We start from the raw sequence: 20491 nt of genomic DNA on the forward strand, positions 1-20491 counted from the left end.
CTCTTAGATCGACTACAAAATTATACTGGTGTTCAAGGACAAGCATTAAGCTGGTTCAGATCATACTTATCTGACCGCTACCATTTTGTCTATTTAAATGGAGAAAAATCGATCATAACTCCAGTAAACTATGGAGTGCCGCAGGGATCTGTGTTAGGCCCTCTATTATTCTCAGTATATATGATGCCACTTGGAAATATTATAAGGAAACATGGAATTAGTTTCCATTGTTATGCTGATGACACTCAAATATATATTTCATCACGGCCAGATGAAAACGCTAAATTATCCAAATTGACAGAGTGTGTTAAAGATATAAAAGATTGGATGACGCGTAATTTTCTTTTATTAAATCCAGACAAAACAGAGGTACTACTTATCGGTTCAAAAAACCGCCCACAAAACCTCTCGCAATACAACTTTAATATAGTAGGATGTCCTGTTACTTTATCCTCTACAGTAAAAGACCTGGGTGTTATACTCGATTGCAACCTGTCTTTCAAAAATCATATTTCATATGTTACAAAAACCGCCTTTTTCCACCTTAGAAACATTGCTAAGCTACGTAATATGCTATCAGTTTCTGATGCAGAAAAGTTAGTTCATGCATTCATGACCTCGAGACTAGATTACTGTAATGCTTTATTAGCCGGTTGTCCTGCATCCTCAATTAACAAGCTACAGTTAGTCCAAAATGCCGCCGGTAGAGTTCTTACTAGATCAAGAAAATATGATCATATAACACCGATTTTATCATCACTGCATTGGTTACCTATAAAGTTCCGTATTAATTACAAGGTATTGCTACTGACTTATAAAGCCCTAACCGGCTTAGCTCCAGTCTATTTAACGGATCTTCTATCGCCCTATAATCCATCGCGCTCTTTAAGATCACTAAATTCAAGGCTTTTGGTCATACCTAGGATATCCAGATCCACCAAAGGAGGGAGAGCATTTTCACATTTAGCTCCAAAACTCTGGAATAGCCTTCCTGATACTGTTCGTTGCTCAGACTCGCTCTCCCAGTTTAAAACTAGATTAAAGTCGCATCTCTTCAGCCAGGCATTCATATAATATTTTTAATCTTACAGTTCAAATTACAATCCGGCCTCTAGTTAATAAACGCCAGAGGAGAACTGGCCCCCGACTGAGCCTGGGTTCTCCCAAGGTTTTTTTTTTTCTCCATTGGGTCACCTGATGGAGTTTTAGGACACTATTAGGTCACTTGATGGAGTTTTTCGGTTCCTTGCCACTGTTGCCTTTGGCTTGCTCAGTTGGGGATATTCTGGGGATATCTAATTTGATTTTATCAATAAATTCCACTAGAAACAAACCTTGTTGTATTATTTTAATTTAATACTGTGAAGCTGCTTTGATACAATCTGTATTGTGAAAAGCGCTATACAAATATACTTGACTTGACTTGACTTGACTTGTCTCCACAACAAATAATGACAATCACCTCATGGTCTCAGCTGGCTCTTGAAAGCCCATTCCCGTTAGCTCTTTATCTTTAATCTCCATCAGGGTGTGTCCCCTGGCATCGTTGCAGTGATGGAAACGCGGTTTTCTGGTGAGTGGTATAGAGGAACTCACACTTTGCGGGTCAGACTGCCATGACTCGTCGGCACAGCATCTCCCCTCTCAGTGACCTGCTGATGCTGGTGGCTAGTGCAGTCTTTCAGCGTTCAACTCTCATACCTTTCTCACATATAAAACACCTGCCTTCTCTATTTGGCAAAGCGCCCAGCAGCGATGCAATCCTGCTTTGGGCGTCCATCCTTTTAAAGCCTTTGGAGAATCTTACCCGTCATCGGATATACACCTCATGCATACTGGTCATCGCGGTTATTTTCATTTTCTTTTTTTCATCATCACGCAATCAGTTTTCTTCAACAGAACTCAGCTGTTTCTGGAGCTCAGGAAAGTCACATTCAAGAGTCACCTCACCCGGACTTTCCTAATAGTGTTAACACAGGGAGACAGGTTACTAACAGCAGTATTTAATCTCTAAAATCCATTAAACATCTTCAAATCAGCAAAATCTCAGTGAACTTTAATCACATTCATCTATTCAGTGTACTGTTACATCTGTAGCCGGAGCCATCGGCCCTGTATCATGGTGGAGGCTAAGATCAGACAAAGAAGTTACTGGCCCTGAATTAAACTAGTCAAAAACGTCACTTCTATTGTTTAAGACTTCTTTAAAGTCATTCAGTTTTACTTTCAAAACATATGCCCTCTAAATATAAAATCCTGTAACATTATTTCTTTTAACATCTCCATGTCTATGATTTTTCAACTGAAACACTGTGCCTTACTATATTATGACACAGGCTCAGATAACAGCCTTTAGCTGACATTGAATGAGAGAGACTCTGAGGCATTCAGGACTGGTACAGTGCACTCTCATAAACTTCTAAAATCAAACTTTATCTACCATCTTATAACTCTAGCCCAGCGTAAGGCATCTTTGCCAGAATTTACATGCGTTTTCAAATAAACATAATTTTTATATTTGTCCTTTTGCCCACATCAGGGAATTTAGACATTACAAATTTCCACTCAGATCGTGTCTCTGTCGCACTGGCCGTTTAAGCCAATCACAAGCTTATCTTTTGAAAGCAAAACATCAGCTCCTAGTTCTTTCATGGTCAACACTATTCCTCCACGTTCAAGACACTAACAAGCTGTTTGTTTAATCAGATGCCTTTCTACACATTTTACATTTAGCAACTATTAATCCAGTAATACTGCTTTTACTTATTTGATCACATTTCATCTCAATTTTAGTTGTCAAGTTCTCAATTACTTCAATGTTTTGTTTTCTAGGAGTTTATCAATCTGCAATTAGGATTCACACTAACTTTTGAGGCTGCCCTCTCTGCTTGTGATACATTCTGATACATTCTAAAACCTTCTCAAAGCGTTTCATTCAAAACACTATCATCCTTTTAGTTACTGGTACTTTTAAAATATTTTGCAACTCATTTGTTGGAGTCATCTGTAATTTACATCAACCTGTATTCATCAATTCACTAGCTCTTTCCTTCAAAAGGATTCCCTTAAGACTTAAATCTTTCAACCTTCTTTTAACCTTCAATCTTCTTACGACTTCCATCTATTAACTTTCCTTCAACTTTCTTTTCTCCCTTATTTACTTGCACGTTCTTTTCACTTACTTTAGCACTGCGTTCACATTCCTAGTTCTTTCTCAGACGAAAACTTTAACGTCATTTAAATACTGTTCTACTTTCAAACCCACATTAATACACGTCACTTTCACGTTATCACTTTCTTTTCTGAGTGTCCATTTACAATTACGGACTAAATGGCCCTGCTGACCATAATTAAAACACTCTCTTTGCCTATAGTTTGATCATTGAGCTTTCAAACGTCTCCAACTTACTGCACACCCTTGAAGCAGTGTGTCCCGATCAGGAATGTAAACAGAGCCACTGATAAGCAGTTCTCTGTATTCTTTCACACCAGTGGCGGATTCAATTGCAATAGCCAAATCATAATCTTCATCATTATCATTGGCAGCACATTCATTTTCATAAACTGCACAGAAAATCATTCAACATATTCTAAGGGGTTTTCACTAAATATTTTCGTTTTTTAACTTCACATTTCTTTGAAGTCAAAGCTTCAGAGCACAGCTTCTTACAGCGTTTGCTCTCTTCTGTCTCACTGTTTGTTTCAGGACTCCTCATAAAGTATAAAATTTGTACTAAATGACATCAATTTCATTAGCACTGGTTGGAAACAGTATTCCACTATCAAATGGTTCAACTTAATGTTATCATTATTTTCTCAGTCCCACTTATCTCTGCTGTTTCACAAAAAACAAAATATCATTACTTATATCTCAATTTCTAAATCGCACAGACAGCCATTATAGCTGCTTGCTCCTTCAACTCTTGTTATGAAAATTCTCTAGACATCACTATTTTACCAGTAAAATATAATTGTTCCCCATTCTGCTTAATAAAAACTTCATTCCTTATTTTACATCACTTAATTTGACTTAACAGGCGTTCATAAATAGTTCCATAAATTCTATCAGAAATTTTATTTTATACCATACATTTTGCATACATTTCTTCTCAACTTTCCCTACATGCCAGTTCCTTCTGCATCATTTTCCCTTCTTTTCGCTCTACCTCATCTAACCAGTACACGATTGTTTGCTTACAATCCACACGTCTCTCACACAACAACCTTTTGTTTTTCACTTCCCTCTTCCATCGAGTCTCTCACCGCTGTCAGCCTAGTGACACTTAACATTCCCTCCCTGGGAAAATCATGGTACTTAATCAACTTTCGCATAATTTTCCTTCATTTGACTGTAAACCGGTGTACAAAACCGGTCGCATTTACTGTTAGATGACCCCATTTTTGGCTGAATTTCCCTTCTGGATTTTACTCTTTCGACACGTGTCTTAGTATCTGTCAAACGTCTTCAACAGACCCGATTTTATTCCACCCAAAACCGGTCGGGTTTCTGTCATGATAGAATACTGGAAGCAATTGCAGGTCAAATAGTGTTTATTTCGAACAGCAAGAACAAAAGTAATATCACTCAAAAGTCAATGCTGAACGATCTCATGGGGACTGGCGATCCGATGCACGCAGGAAACCGGCAACCGACGCTCTCAGGAAACAGGCAAACAGACGCTCTCAGGGGAGGACAATCAGGCTCACTCTCGCAGGGACTTCGATGGTCAAGTGCAGAGGTGCTCGGGTGCGGTGAATCCGTGGAATCCTCAGTGCTCGGTGCTCGTGTGCGGTGAAACAGAAAAGACGCGATCCACAGGAAGTTCAGATCCGGAAGAGACGGCACAACACTAACACACAGGACTGCAAACAACGGATGGACACTGGAAAGGAGAGGTGAATGAGTATTTATGGAGAGCGGGAATGGATTGCACCTGAACAGGGAATGAGAGTGATTGATGACAGCTGGAGCACTGAACAATCACGCGAGCGGGACAACGCCCACTCGCGCACACTCACAGACATGTAAACAAACAGTGACACGAGACACAGAGGAAACAGTGCATAAATCAACCGTGACAGTTTCAGCAAATATGCCGTGCTTTTGTAATTATGTTTTACTCAAACTCTTCCCATGAGCGCTCCCTAGCTCTTGATTAATTTTGATTCACTTGCCCACCCACGAGCTAGGTTCGCTAGAAACCGGTCTGGGTCCGACCGACCAGTTCCCTCCTCAAAAACCTTTCTCTGCTCGTATCAAGAGCAAACAAGTGAATCAATTTGATGTGGCTCTTTTGCCCACCTTTACAAGATTTCCCACAGGTTTTACAGAGATTTTGAGCAAAACTAATTAATCAACAGTTATGATTCCCCTGAATCACCAGTGGACCCCTGTCCACGAACGAGCTAAGTCTGGTAGAAACCGGTCTGAAACCGTCAGATCAATTTCTCCCTCAATTGTGATTATCCGAATCACCTCTCGCTCGTACCAAAAGCAAACTCAGCCAACATGGTTCACGTTCACTCATCATTTTTGAACCCCCAAAAAGAAAATAATTTAGCTGTCTCTTACCAGAGATGTTTTGTTGCCACGGTTCGTTTTCTTAATTCCAGTGGTTGCTTCCTCCGGACCCCGGCGGAACGGCCCCTCATCCCTCAAAACTGTTCGGGGTAGGGCTGTGACTCTGAGTCCAGGAGGCCAATTCACCGTCCGCTCTCGGGTCCGAAGGGCACATCCAAGGAATCCCACTGTTCTGACACCAATTGTTGTGGCAAAAATATTCATTAAACAATCAATCACTGCGTAAGAGACACTCTGAAATTCAAATGATCATTAAAAAGTAGTTTATTCTTGCAAGAAGGCCCAGTTGCCACACAGAAGTCAAAAGTACAGTCTGTGAAACAAGTGCGACCAGGAAGGGAGGGCAGAGGAGTCTTTATACTGCTTTCAAGGTCTTCTGCTTACAGGCCCTTATCTAAACAAGGGAAGGTTTCTCTGCTAGTGATCTAATCCTGCTGAGTTTATTCTTACAAACTCACAAGTTCTAAATTGGACGGCCTCTGACCCTAGGGGACATAGGCACCTTTTCAATCTGCCTCCTCCTGACGTCTCACCTGTTTCCCAGTGTTTAAACAAAAAAAACCACACACACATTAGTCATATGTTGGCAGACCATGTACAGTCCAACAAAGAGTCATTTCAATGTTTTACTGAAAGTAAATGAAAATCAATACTGTAAATCAATGAAAACTTAAAAATTGCCATAACACCCCTGTAAATGTTTAAAATAACGGACGAGCCCATGGCATGAGAAACAATATTAGCGTCCGAATAGAACTTAACTGACAGAGAGCCTATGCTTTCACTGGCCTTTAAAAGCGCTCTTTTATTAAATTAACAATATAATATATACTAATAATATAATTAAAATTCTAACAACAATTAGTGTGATTGACAATTTTATTCTTTGCATGAAAACACTTGAATTAGCCTAAATGAAAACTGTCTGTGTGTATTAAAACTTCAGAATTATTTTCATATAGACCTGCACCAGTGATAAGGTAAAGCTAAGAATGGTCCAGACCAACCTTCCGAACGTATGACTTACAGAAGGTATACTTAACTAAGAACGTTTCGGGAAACACGTATTAACGATAAGGTACAGCTTAAGGTGTAACTTAAGAATGACGTAGCGTTAAGAAGGTTTCGGGAAACCCAGCCCTGATCTGTTCTTCACCAACTGCAAGAGCTCAGAGAGTTGTGTGGAAATCCTTGCTCTATCTACTTGATCTGATCTTCGTATTTTAACAGCCGGAAAAATTGCACGTAGTTTCGGGAAGCGGTGGAAATACCTCTTCCACCAACACAATCTCAGAGTCATTATTTTGTTTGTGATAATCTTGCAGATTATCCTTCAACACCCCGGCTGCAGAAGTATTATCAGGACCGTCTGCTGCTTGTAAATGACCTTTACCGTTCCCATTCGACACTGTTTTCCCTGTCTTTTTTGCACCTTTTCTCTTTTCAGATCCTCCCATTGTTGAGGTTAACAAAATTCAAGACATTCAAATGGGTAATTTCTCAATAGATCCTCTCAAGACTAAAATAAACCAAGGTTGGGATTGCCGAGCTCACAAACACACATGTGCTCATGGTGCCATCTTGGACGCCTCTTGTCAAAAGCAGTGACATGCGTAGTATTACATTCTGATGCCTCTGTTCCGCGATATAATGGGAGAACTGTGCATGTATCTGATACATGTTATAAGCCCTGTTAGCACAGTTATTAGCAGCAAAATTTTGTCTACGTCCACCATTGCACAGACTCGCTCATGTAAACACAGGAGAAATCTTCATCCTGGCAGGGGTTTTCAAAAAAGTTCGGTTTCAGTGACCGGATACTGCGTTTGCATGTGGACGAACCGCAAATAAAAATATGCGTGTTTGTGTGGACAGGGCCCAGCCCCCCTTTTTCCTCCACTAACAATAAATTCTGCAATCAGCAATTAAGGGCCGAGCACCGAAGGCACAGCAAATACAACAAGCTGAGAAAAATCAGATGAACTACAATGTGCATCTCAAACACACAAAAACACATAGGGCCCTATTTTAACGATCTGAAACACAAGTGTCAAAGCGCAAAGCACAAGTAACTTTGTGGGCGGGTCTTGGCGCTGTTGCTATTTTCCCAGCGGGATAAATGACTCTTGCGCCTGGCGCAAATCTAAAAGGGGTTGGTCTGAAGTAGCTACATTATTCATAGGTGTGGTTTGGGCGTAACGTGAAATAAACCAATCAGAGCGACATCTCACATTCCCTTTAAGAGCAGGCGCGCTTGTTCTAAAGCGGATTCCTATTATAACGACGGATTTGCCAGGCGCACACCAGGAGCGGTTCACAGCCGAGGAGACCGACGTTCTCGTCAGGGACGTTGGGGATGGAGAAACACACCCAAATTAACTTCGGTTAAACAGGCGTATGATAATTTGGGTAAATGTGTAAGCTAGATGTATGCTTTTATAATAAACTGTCTATCTATTTATCTATCTATCTATCTATCTATCTATCTATCTATCTATCTATCGTAATAATGTATGATTTGCAAAAATGATAACTGCTGTGTCTGTGTGTAGATGAGAGAATCAAAGTGTATGCGCGTTGTGCACACGCTACATTGATTAAGGCCAAGCATGCGCCCTTAAAATAGCATATGAATAACATGCGCAATGCGCCACTGACTTTAAACAGTTTTTTTTCGGTCAGTGGCGCAATTGTTTTCTAAACCTGTAAAATAGCATGAGGGAACGTTTGCGCCGGAACACGCCTCCTCTTTGCGCTGAACCGCCCCGGGGAGCGCAAGTGTATTTCTTAGTTAACCGACGTGCGTCTGTGGAGGGAAAAGTCCGCTTTGCGCGGGTGCAAAATAGGAATGATACATGCGTCGGTGTACAAAGTCAATTGCGCTGGGTGCAAGATAGGGCCCATATAATTAACATAGATCTGTTATATTGAGCTCGGAATATTGAGTTCATTTCCTCTTGTGATCTGAGGTTGCATGACAAATTTCAAAAGGGTGAACAGGTAATTTGTCCGATCTCAGCAAATTTGTTAAAGATCATGATCATGTTTTTTTCTGACAAATTAGTCAAAAGATTTTGAGGAAAAATAGCATTTCTTCAAATCTCTTGACCTGTTGGTGGCGCTGCAACCAAATTTGGCGTGTAGATCAGATCATAATGCTAATGAAGTGTAGCAGTGATAACGGTACATTTCAGAATGGCGACTACTGTAATGAGTCTAATGTAAGACAGGGTTGGGTTTCTTGGGTTTTGTTGGATCAGTGTGTTAAACCTGTCAGTGTTTGTTGGACAAGAATGTTGTTGGAAAGTGTAGACAAAAATCTACACTTATTTCATGTACATCATTTATAAATAATACAGACCTATAGGTTCAGCATAGCATTAGTGTCCAGATCACTCTGACAGGTGTATTTTATGATAATGACTGTACATTATCACTTACTGTATTACGATTTTATTAAATGTATATAGAACAAATATTTACAGATTCTCAGTACAATATAATTTTGAATCAGTGTGTTTTGTTCTCTATTTGTTTCAGGTGATGCTCAACATTTCTCAGAGCTGAGGATTGTGTTGATGGGAAACAGAAGAGCTGGTAAGAGTTCATCAGGAAACACCATTCTGTGCAGAGAGGAGTTTGACTTGAAGAGATCTGCTCAGTGTGTGAGGAGACATGGAGAAGTAGCAGACAGACACATCACTGTCATTGAAGCTCCAGGATGGTGGTGGAATGACACTGCAGAGGAGAGTCCTGAGATACTGAAACAGGAGATTGTGCTCAGTGTGTCTCTGTGTCCTCCAGGACCACACGCTGTACTACTGATCATACGTGTGGACACTAGATTTAAAGAGACTGAGAGAAAAGCATTGCAGGATCATCTGGATCTTCTCAGTGAGAGAGTCTGGAGTCACACTATAGTGCTGTTCACTCGTGGAGACTCTCTGTTAGACACATCTATAGAGCAGCACATTGAGAGTGAAGGACAGGATCTCCAGCGGCTGCTGGACAAATGTGGGAACAGGTTTCATGTTCTCAACAATCTCAACAGGAGAGACGACACTCAGATCAAGGAGCTGCTGGAGAAGATTGAGGAGACAGTGGCGGAAAACAATGGCCGCCATTTTGAAATGGATGGTAGAAAGGAAGCAGAACGACTGGACAAATGGAGAGAAGACATGAGATTACAGACTAGTGAGTGAAATCATAAAATGTTATCAATATTATCTACACACACACTCAGATGTTTTTCCTCCTCAATGTTCTACAGCTCTTTAGAATTAGTTTTCAGTAGTTTATAGTGTTCAGGACCAATGTTAACATTCAATTACACCTCTAATGGAAACAGTCTCATTTTCTCTCATGTCCCAACCTGATACAGTACATATCCATGTTCTGCACTTATGAACCACTGTATATCCTGCACTTGCTGCTATTGCACTTCTGGTTAGACCTAAACTGCATTTCGTTGCCTTGTACCTGTACTTGTGTAATGACAATAAAGTTGAATCTAATCTAATCTAATCTAATACTGACCAGGTTCAACCCTGTTTATCTTCATTAGGAAACTAGTGTCTATCAAATGCATTACTGATCTGCTCTCTGCTTTCATTATTATAGTGAGTGGAGCTGAAGGATCTGATTCAAGGTCTGTAGGAAGTTCTGGTTCCGGTTTATTCAGATCAGGATCAGGAGCAGAACCAGTTTTCAGTTCATCACGTTCCAGAGATTCATCACACACAAGTTACGAGCCAGGGGCCATAAAACGATATAACAGCAGTGAATTTCTACCACCAATAAGTGAGTGTCTTTTATTTATTTGTTTTTTTTTTCTTTCACTTTTGTCTCCTGTGACCTTTTTATTTATTTAATCATTACAGCAAGAGATCTGTTTTGTTGAGAAAATATTTATATTTAGCCTACATTATCCTAAATTTGTTACCACATGTTTTCACCATTTGGACCCTTTACTTTTTTCTGAATGTTTTGTGAATATTGTGACAGATAAATTTGCAGCAGTTTTCCCTTATCGTGTTCTTGTTGTTGCTGTTTTCAAATTTACTTGTAAAAACGTTTGGTAAAAGGTTTGCATTTATTGATATGAAATAAACAGGGAAAAAAACAGTATTTAGCTTGACCTCCTGAGTTTGATGATCATCATTTTTAAAGGTTAAGACCTGTTCCCTTTCGAGAACGGTCAATTCATATTGTGTAGCTAATACGCAGTGGGGAAAACTCCTTTCCTTGAGAAATATTGAAGCCAATAATTTAAAACACAGTGCAGCTGCACAGCGAACACAGCAGAGCGTCTAGCTCGCCCAATGGCTGTGCTGCGGCAACTGCACAACCTATGGCCAAGCACCTCTGACGCGCGACCCAATCAAATGACTTGGCGCCCAACACGTCAGAGCGCGCCTTAATGGGCCTAAATGGGCCTAAAAGGAAGCCCATTCTGGCCAATATAGCAGATTTTCTCTCCTTCAACAACTCTTCACGTCTCTGACCTCCTCTGAAGCTTCGCCGTCGAAACAGGCCAGAACAGCTAGAGCAAGCATTGCATACAGCGGACAGCCCCTTCAACTCACCTCGATGCCGCTCCTCTTCAGTCACTGCTCAAATGAGGCCATCCGGCGAGAAAAACGTTATATCCTTTTATTGCTACAGTTGTGTTCGCCGCTACAACACTACAAAACATTTAGCGGGCGTTGTTTCAAATGCCTCGTCCCTCGTGCACCTCATACGGGAGCATGCCTACACGAGGAAGGTGGGCACTCGGAGTGCGCCACGTGCCTGGGACCCGCCCACGCTGAAGCTGCACTCTCTGCCGCGGGCTGCTCTCACTGCGAGAGCCTGCCCATCTCAACGCTGCGGACTCTCTAGCTCTCTTTCGAGACGGCGTCACCGCTCCTTCTGCACTTCCCTTTCCGGCACTACTTCAGCCGCGGAAGAAGAGCCCAGCTCTTCCAACGGCAGCCCGAGCACATGGAATTAAGCGAGCCCACGCTGGCCACGTCCCGGCATGCCTCACTTTCTCCATCTCAGTCTCCTTCGCCGGTCCTGTTCACTCAGGCAGACCAACGCCCCTCTCTTCATGCGGCAGGTCTCTACTTCTTCGGCGGATCGGATGAAGAACGTGACGACAGCCTCTCCGTTGCAGCATCTGAGGAAGAGTGGTCTGGCTTGGTTGACCCAGCCCTCTCACAGTCTGGTGCTAGCACTGCTGCTACCGGAACTAATTCGGACGCTGAGATGCTGCGTATCCTCACTGCGGCCGTTTCAGAACTCGGTCTCGAATGGGCCTCGCCTGAGGAGCCACCTAGAAGTCAGCTGGATGGATGGTTTCTGCCAGGGCGCCGGCAGGCACCCCGTCACAAGCCAGCGCCTTTTTTCCCTGAGGTCCACGAAGAACTCACGAAATCATGGTGCGCGCCGTACTCAGCACGCACAAGCGCTTCTACTTCCGCCACGCTCTCCTCTGTTGACGGCGCAGCGGAAAAAGGTTATGAGAAGCTGCCTCCGCTCGAAGAAGCAGTCGCCGCCCATCTATGCCCGCCCACTGCTGTCGGCTGGAGATTCAGAGCGGTTCACCCTTCAAAGCCCTGCCCAAACACTTCAGCCCTCGCTGGACGCGCCTTCTCTGCTTCCTGTCAGGCTGCATCGGCTCTGCACACCATGGCGGTGTTGCAGGTGTTTCAGGCCAAGCTTCTCCAGGCAATGGAGAGCTAGAGACCTGCGCAGCGCCACAGACCTAGTGCTGCGTGCTACAAAGGCTACCGCCCAAGTGTATGGCTAACCTCATCATGCTCAAGCGCCATCTGTGGCTGAACCTCACGGACATCAAGGAGGCGGATAAAACGGCTTTCCTCGATTCGCCTATCTCCAGTACCGGTCTCTTTGGCCTGGCTGTGAAGGGAGGCAGAGAGATTCACCGAGGCACAGAAATCTTCACAAGCAATGAAGCACTTCCTGCCTAAGCGCTCCAGCTCTGCCTCAAGCTGCCACAAGAGCATGCCGCCTCCTCAGCAAGCAAAACCAGCGCCTCGGGTCTCTCAGCCCCGATCTGCGGCTGATACCCGTCATCGCTCAAGATCAGCTAAGCGCTACCCGCTGGCCCGGTGCCAAGGCCCGTAACCTCGAGTTGTGTTGGACCCTGAGTCACCGAAGCCCTCCCAGCCACAGGAGGAAAGAGAGAGGGTCCGAGTCTCGCTCTAGCCGGACCGCCCTCGAAAATAACTCATTTAAATCTCGCAGCTCCCTGTTCAGTTCAGGCAGCTGGAGATTTTTACATTGTAGTCAATGGGCCTGTTGCACTGCACGCGCCTATAGAAACAAACGCTTTGTTTTCACAGCGACCCAAATAAAGCACAAAAAGAGTATGTTTCACACACACAACACACAGGTAATCGGTCCCCCTTCACTAGGCGGCCCTCCCTCAGTTGTCACTCTATCTCTGTGTCGGGCCTGTCACAGCCCAGACGTGAAAATGTGCACAAAACACAACTCAAGGGTATTAGGTCCCCCTATGATAGGCGGCCCAGCCCCAATGTGTATTCAAACCACAAGGGCCCAGGCCTGGCAAGGCATCGAAATAGTGTCGAAATAGACATTTCGAGTGTCGAAATAGGTTTTGAACATTATAAAGCGAGGTTACTCACTCCAATTCGCTCGCAGACCCCCACGGTTTCAGGTGGTTGTGGAGACCTCGGTGTGAAGCGACGTGGCTCACGTGCTTCGCACCGAAGTGCAAAATCTGAGGCAACAGGGACTGCACGTGCTGAACTATCTCAACGATTGGCTCATTATGTCTCACTCAATTATTGACACACAGATCCATGCTCCTCAGCCATTTGGAATGCCTGGGGCTCAGGGTCAATTTTTCCAAGAGCAAACTGTTACCCAGCCAGAACGTAATCTTTCTGGGCACAGTTATCGACTCTACAATGATGAGAGTGCGGCTCACACCAGAGCGCGCTTTCTCTATTCAACAGCTGATAGCCTCCTTCAGGGTAGGTGCGCGTACGCCCCTCAGGAAGTTTCAGAGGCTTCTCGGTCTGATGGCCGCTGCATCGTCAGTACTGCAGCTAGGATTACTGCATATGCTCCCCCTTCAGCACTGGCTAAAGTGCCGTGTGCCAGCCCATGCTTGGCTGTCAGGACGCCTGCACATTACGGTGAACCAGCACTGCATCAGAGCTCTGGTTCCCTGGAAGGCCCAAAACTGGTACCAGTCGGGCGTACCGTGTGGCCGCCAGGAGGAAGGTAATTTTCACACCAAGGTTGGGGAGCGCTGTGCAAGGGCAACGCTGTCTCCGGCGTCTGGTCGAGCCAGGAGAAAAGTTTTCATATCAACTGCCTGGAAATGAGGGCAGTTTGGTTGGCCCTGAACACTTTTCTGCCAGACCTCAGGGGACACCACGTCTTAGTCCGCACAGACAACATGTCAGTGGTGTCCTATATAAATCGCAAGGGCGGCCTCAGATCAGGCAACCTGTATGTCATGGCCAGAAAATTGCGCTCTCTGAGAGCTGCTCATGTCCCAGGAGTCCAAAATTTGGGTGCAGACATGCTATCGAGAAACAACACTCCCCCAGGCGAGTGGTCTCTCAACCTGCAGACGGTTCATCTGTTATGGAGTGTATTTTAGCAAGGCAGAGGTTGACCTCTTCGCCTCGGAAAACAACACTCATTGTGCAACGTTCTTTTAAAAAAAAAGTAGGGACGCGCTGGCCCATCCCTGGCCCAGACACCCTCTATATGCGTTCCCGCCAGTCTCTATGATCCCTCAGGTCATCAGACGGATCGAGGAGAGCGGTTGCCCAGTCCTTCTAGTAGCCCCCCTCTGGAAAACCCAAGCGTGGTTTCCAGAGCTGGCGAAGATGGTGGACATTGTTCCCTGGCCAGTGCCAATGAGGACTGATCTCCTCACACATGCAAACGGGATGATTTGGCACCCTCGCCCTGACTTATGGGCCCTACATGTGTGGCTCCTCAACGGATATCCTGGGACCTCCCAGAAAAGGTCTTGAATGCCATCACTGAGGCTAGAACACCGTCTACCAGGCGCCTCTATGCTCTGAAGTGGTCAGTATTCACTGGCTGGTGCTCAGCCAGGGGCCTCGAGCCCCAGTCATGCGAGGTGTTAGTGGTACTCTCCTTCCTGCAAGAGCTTTTGGATGCGGGTCGCTCCCCATCCACGCTCAAAGTGTATGTGGCAGCCATAGCAGCTTACCATGCTCCTGTGGCTGGCCAGTCACTGGGGAGAAACGACTTTATTATTTTCATTTCTCAAAAATTATTGTTCATTTCCTTAAAGGAGCCAGGAGGATGAACCCACCCAGGCCTCCTACTATATCGTCATGGGACCTCTCCACGGTCTTTGGGAGCCTGAAGGGTCCCCCGTTCGAACCGCTACAGTCGGCTGATCTCAAACCACTTTCGCTGAAAACTGCTCTGCTGCTGGCTCTGGCATCAGTAAAGTGAATGGGAGATTTGCAGGAGCTCTCAACTCCGTTCAGAGCTCAGGTTATTACATTATCAGCACTTCCACCCTCGGAGGACGATGGGGAGGCTAATTCCCATACACAAAAGAAATATATTTGAAATGTATTTGCAGAGTATATTTTGGAATATATGCAAATATTTGAAATTGGCCCAATAAATATATTTCACACTTAACATCATATATTTTTGTTATATTTCAGAATATATTTCAATGTATTTTTTTCTGTATGGGTCCCCAAAAGTGTCAAAAATATATGTGGCATATATTCCAAATACATTGAAATATATTCTGAAATATAACAAAAATATATGATGTTAAGTGTGAAATATATTTATTGGGCCAATTTCAAATATTTGCATATATTCCAAAATATACTCTGAAAATATATTTCAAATATATTTCTTTTGTGTATGGGTTTGCTCTGTCCTGTCAGGGCTCTAAAGGACTACTTGGAGCGTTCCGCGCCGTTTAGGCAGTCAGAACAGCTCTTTGTTTGCTTCGGTGGTCGCACCAAAGGGGCTCTGGTCACGAAACAGAGGCTATCTAGATGGATAGTGGATGCCATCTCTCTAGCATATAAGGCCGTGGGTCAGGTTTGCTCCATAGGCACTAGAGCCCATTCTACGAGAGGCATGGCCTCTTCGTGGGCTTGGTCTAGTGGTGTGCCAATTCCAGACAAATGTGCGGCGGCCGGCTGGTCCTTGCCGTCCACATTTGCGAGATTTTATAATATCGAGGTTCCTTGCCTGCAGACTCGAGTCCTCTCAGTATGATAATTAGACCTGATGATGTCTGGTCTTATCAGTCTACCTATTACTGTCCATAAGCACAATTGTCCTGGGACTCATGTTTGGAGCGAGCCTGGCTCTTATGCTCCAGCCCCTTATTCATGAAACCTGACTCATGTCTGGTTACTGTCACTATGTTGGGGTTTGTTATCCCCTACGAAAAAAAGCATACTTCAAGTTAATTTTATGAAGTATACTTGAGTAATGTTCAAGTATATTTTTAAGTATACTTTATGTAGTAAGTAATGTCAATATGTACTAGTAGTAAACTTGTAAGTGTACTATTTTAATACCGCTTGGGACTAAATTGGCCCACTTTAAGTATATAAAAGTATATGTTTAAGTGTACTATATAAGTGTAACAGTAGTAAACTTTAAGTGCACAACTAGTTCATAATTATGTTTCTCATTTGTACTGCAAGTGAACTTATGGGTATACTAGTAGTTTACTATTTTAATACTTGTAGCAACTTTGAAGTATACTCTCAGTAAACTACTAGTTTAGTAGTTTTATACTACAAGTTTTCTTTAAGTGAACTTAACATCATACTTATAGTTTACCATTTATATATTATTTTTGCTCTTTTAGTGTACTCTCAGTAAACTACTAGTTTAGTAGTTTTATACTACAAGTTTTCTTTAAGTGAACTTAACATTATACTTATAGTTTACTATTTATATAAAAATTTTGCACTTGCAGTAGGCCTATACTAGCCTGGTTCTACCAGACTCTCGTACATTTCATTTGTACAGAGAGTCTGGCCTCTCTCCATTGAGAAACGTTTACTTCCTTGTAGGCGGGTTCTCTGTTAAAGTTCAAAACTATTGGATCTGCCCAGAGTCACTCAGGATCTGCCATAGCCAATCGCTAACGTGTGGTCGTGACGTATGTCATGCGGCGAAACCGGCCGGAAACAACAAGTCCGAATGATCAGAGAATTATGTTTAGAATAAGATGTCTGTCTTTTATAAAGTTTATAAAGCGACGAGAATACTTTTTGTGCGCAAAAACAAACAAAAATAACGACTTTATTCCACTATTCATTTCCTTCTCTCTGTGCCTCGAGTCTTTTCACGTAGTTTGATAGAGCAGCGCGTCTGTGTTGTACGTCACACGTAGGCTCACTATTGGCCGACGCTAGTCATGTGTGTGATCACATCAACGTCATCGTTCTCAGCCACTCCCTCTGTTCGCTGATTGGTCCTACAAAAAATTGATTTCTGGAAACCTAAGAATATACAGCAGTCCCAGACGTAGTACTGAAGGAAAATGAAATTGAGCGGAAGTGCGTAGGAGGGCGCAGCCAGGCTAGGCCTATACTACTATGTTCAAATGTTATTTTTTATACTTGAAAAATACCTTTAACCTTACTCTACTTTAATTTTAAAAACCTTTTATTAGCTTCATGCATCCTTTTTTATTAACACTTGAATGTCGGTAAGTTTCATAAAGAAAGGCAACATTTTAAACAAAATAGTTGAGAAAATCACATTTTTATCAAAGACTATGCCTTGATTCAGAACGATGATCAAACACAGATGGAGTAAATTGAGTCCGACACCCCCACAGCTTCAGTCGTTTTCTCTTAATGGGTTACGCTTCATTTGGAAACATTAAGCAGTTTTGATTTACAAGCTGTTTAATGTTTGATGATCACATTATTTTACATTTAAGTGAGCAATCTTCTATCACTTGTTTCAGCTTCTTCTTCTCCTGTCTTTTGATCCGGAGATTCTGTACTAGAAGATGTGTCATAGCGCCCCCTACCGTATACCAGTGAAAACATGGATAGCTGGAAAATTCAGTCAATGGTGGGGAAAAGTTGAATTAAAGTAAATTCCTATGTACACCAGTGGACTAGCCTATACAAAAATTCAGGTATGCAAAATTAGAAACATATCTGTTTTATATCAATAATTTAATCAATATTTTCAAACAAAGTTTCATAAGACTGTATATGAAAAACGATGTAAAAAAAGTATATTTAATAGGCTACTCGATCAAAAGAGTTAACACAACTACAAGCCAAGTATACTTTGAGTAATTTAACTTTTAAGTATATCTCGATCAAAAGATTGAGTACAAGTATAGGCCAAATATACTTGGACTTTTCTCTCAGTATAAGTCAAGTACACTTAAGTGTAATTAAGTATATTTTTGAGAAGTATATAAAATGTAGACTGAAAGTATGCTTTCTTCTTTTTAGTTGAAAAGAAGTATACTAATAGAACACTTGAATAAACTTATTTTCCATGCTTATTTTATTTACTCTATAAGCTATTCCACCCGAAAGTTTGTTACTATATAAAACTGAACATGTTAGTTTATACGACAGTGTGTAATATTATGTTTTAAAAAAAGTATTTAATAAGCTACTCAGTCAAAATGGTAAACACAAATACAAGCCAAGAATACTTAGAATACTTAATTATACTTTTAAGTATATCTCGATCAACAAGTAGAGGCCAAATATACTTAGACTTTTCTGTCAGTATAAGTCAAGTATACTTAAAGGTGCTGTATGTAGTTTTCAGCGACCTCTAGCGGTGATGTTTCAGATTGCAACCAATAAGTTTACAAGCGCGTGCTCTTGCGCGTGCTCGAATTTATGAGCAAGCACTGTGGGTACCTTCAGACTGACACGCAACACACTGGGGAAAGCATCACACAACATGCTGGAAACTAAGGTAAACTCCCACTGCAACGTTACAATAATAGGCTACTTTTATCAGCTTGACGTTGAACTAATGCTCCATGCTCGTACCATGATAAGTATTGGAACCCTATCAACCGTGCCGAATTTTGCCACTGCAAGCACCACTTCACATTTTCTTCAGGAAATGTACATTCTAGGTTTGTAGATAAGGTTTCTCCATGATTCAAATGCCCTGCCGATGTTGAGCCGTGTTTTTTTCACCCGAAGTTCATGCGATTCACGTCTGGCCTTACGAGCTTCAGCAGAATTTTTTTTTTTTTTTTTTTTTTTTTCTTATCAATATGTAAAGTTTGTGTTGGAGTCTGTGTTGTGCTGGGAGCAGGTAGTTTCTTAGTGTTATCAGACATGTCATTAGTTGCATAAGTCATAAGTCCATATCATAATTTGCAGTGTCGTCGCTGTTGAGTGCAAAGTCAGTAGGCTAAATGAGGCGAGAGGCTCGGGAGCGCGCGTGCAGGTCACGTCACTGGATTTCGCGGTAAATCCGACCCGGCACCTTCACATAAAAATAAGAATACTTGCTTTCCAAGGTAATATCAAAACCCGCAAAGTGGATAATTTTAATGTGAGATTACAACCCCTTCACACACAGGCAACAAAAAAAGGATTCATTTTAGTAGAAAAGTTACATACAGCACCTTTAAGTGGAATTTGAAGTATATTTCTGAGAAGTACATAGAGTATATTTCTGAGAAGTATATAAAAAGTAGACTGAAAGTATACTTTCTTATTTTTAGTTTAAAAGAAGTATACTAATAGCACACTTGAATAAACTTCTTTTTCGTAAGGGATGGCTTGTTTCTGTGAGCCTCAGCCAGTTGCTAATGGTGCAGCGTTTTACATTGCGTCCCCACTGCGTATTATACGCAATACGAAGTGACCTTTCTCGAAAGGGAACGTACTCGGTTACTAACGTAACCTCGGTTCCCTGAGCGTAAGGGAATGAGTATTGTTCACTATTGCACATATTGCAATCTGTCAGGATTTGTCGCTTCAGTCTATTTAAACCTACTATATTGACCAGAATGGGCTTCCTTTATAGTCTAAGGCCATGCCCATTTAGGCGCGCTCTGACGTGTTGGGCGCCAAGTCATTTGATTGGGTCACGTGTCAGAGGCGCTTGGCCATAGGTTGTGCAGTTGCCGCCAGAGGCTGTGTTCGCTGTGCAGCTGCACTGCGTTTTAAATTATTAGCTTCAATAGTTCTCGAGGAAAGGAGTTTCCCCCACTAGATGGCTATGCAATACTCGTTCCCTTACTCTCAGGGAAACGAGGTTACGTTTGTGAGTGAGTACGTTTTTACTGCTCATTAGTTCTTCAAATTTAAATGGTCACTTTAAATAAGTGCAATATATGATGATCAGTCTTGTAATAAACATATTTCATTGATAAAACAGCAACAAAACTTTGAAATCACCTCTGATTGATGAAGAATTTATATAATATTTTAAAGGGCACCTGATAATGATTACCAATAGGCTATATTATTTTTAGGAACATTGAAATTGTTAAATGTCAGAATTTTAGTCTGTAACAGTTTTAAACATTTTACCGATTTCAATGTATTTCCCCCAGTGAGTGGAGATGAGCGATCGGACACATGTTCTGTGGGAAGTTCTGGTTACGGTTCATTCAGATCAGGATCAGGATCAGACAATGATTCAGTTTTTAGCTCATCACGCTCTAAAGCCTCCTCTCACAGCTCAGGATTCGGGTCTTTGAGATCCATCCCAGAGTCTGTGGAACATTCAGGAACCAGACGAACACTTGCTTTGCCCAAGATCCCCAAACCTTTCCCAAGAAGATTAAAGCAGCATTATAAGCATGAAGAAGATACTAAGAAGACATGAATACGATTGAATTAATGAAAGATAAATTGTGTCTTTATAACGTGGACATTTATG

At 42.4% G+C, this 20491-nt stretch overlaps 1 protein-coding gene across 1 annotated transcript in view; it reads left to right on the forward strand.

The window, feature by feature from the left end:
• LOC311283567 (GTPase IMAP family member 8-like) overlaps positions 1-10637 on the forward strand; it is a 73992-nt gene extending 63355 nt beyond the window's left edge. Inside the window, exons 5-6 of the mRNA XM_084398062.1 lie at positions 9122-9775; positions 10202-10637. Coding sequence (XP_084254188.1) covers positions 9122-9775; positions 10202-10452 — 905 coding nt within the window. The 3' untranslated portion in view covers positions 10453-10637. The remainder of the gene's footprint in view (positions 1-9121; positions 9776-10201) is intronic.
• Positions 10638-20491: the final 9854 nt, after the last annotated feature.

The sequence above is a fragment of the Rutilus rutilus genome, assembly GCF_951802725.1.
Source record: "Rutilus rutilus genome assembly, chromosome: 23".
NCBI lineage: Eukaryota > Metazoa > Chordata > Actinopteri > Cypriniformes > Leuciscidae > Rutilus > Rutilus rutilus.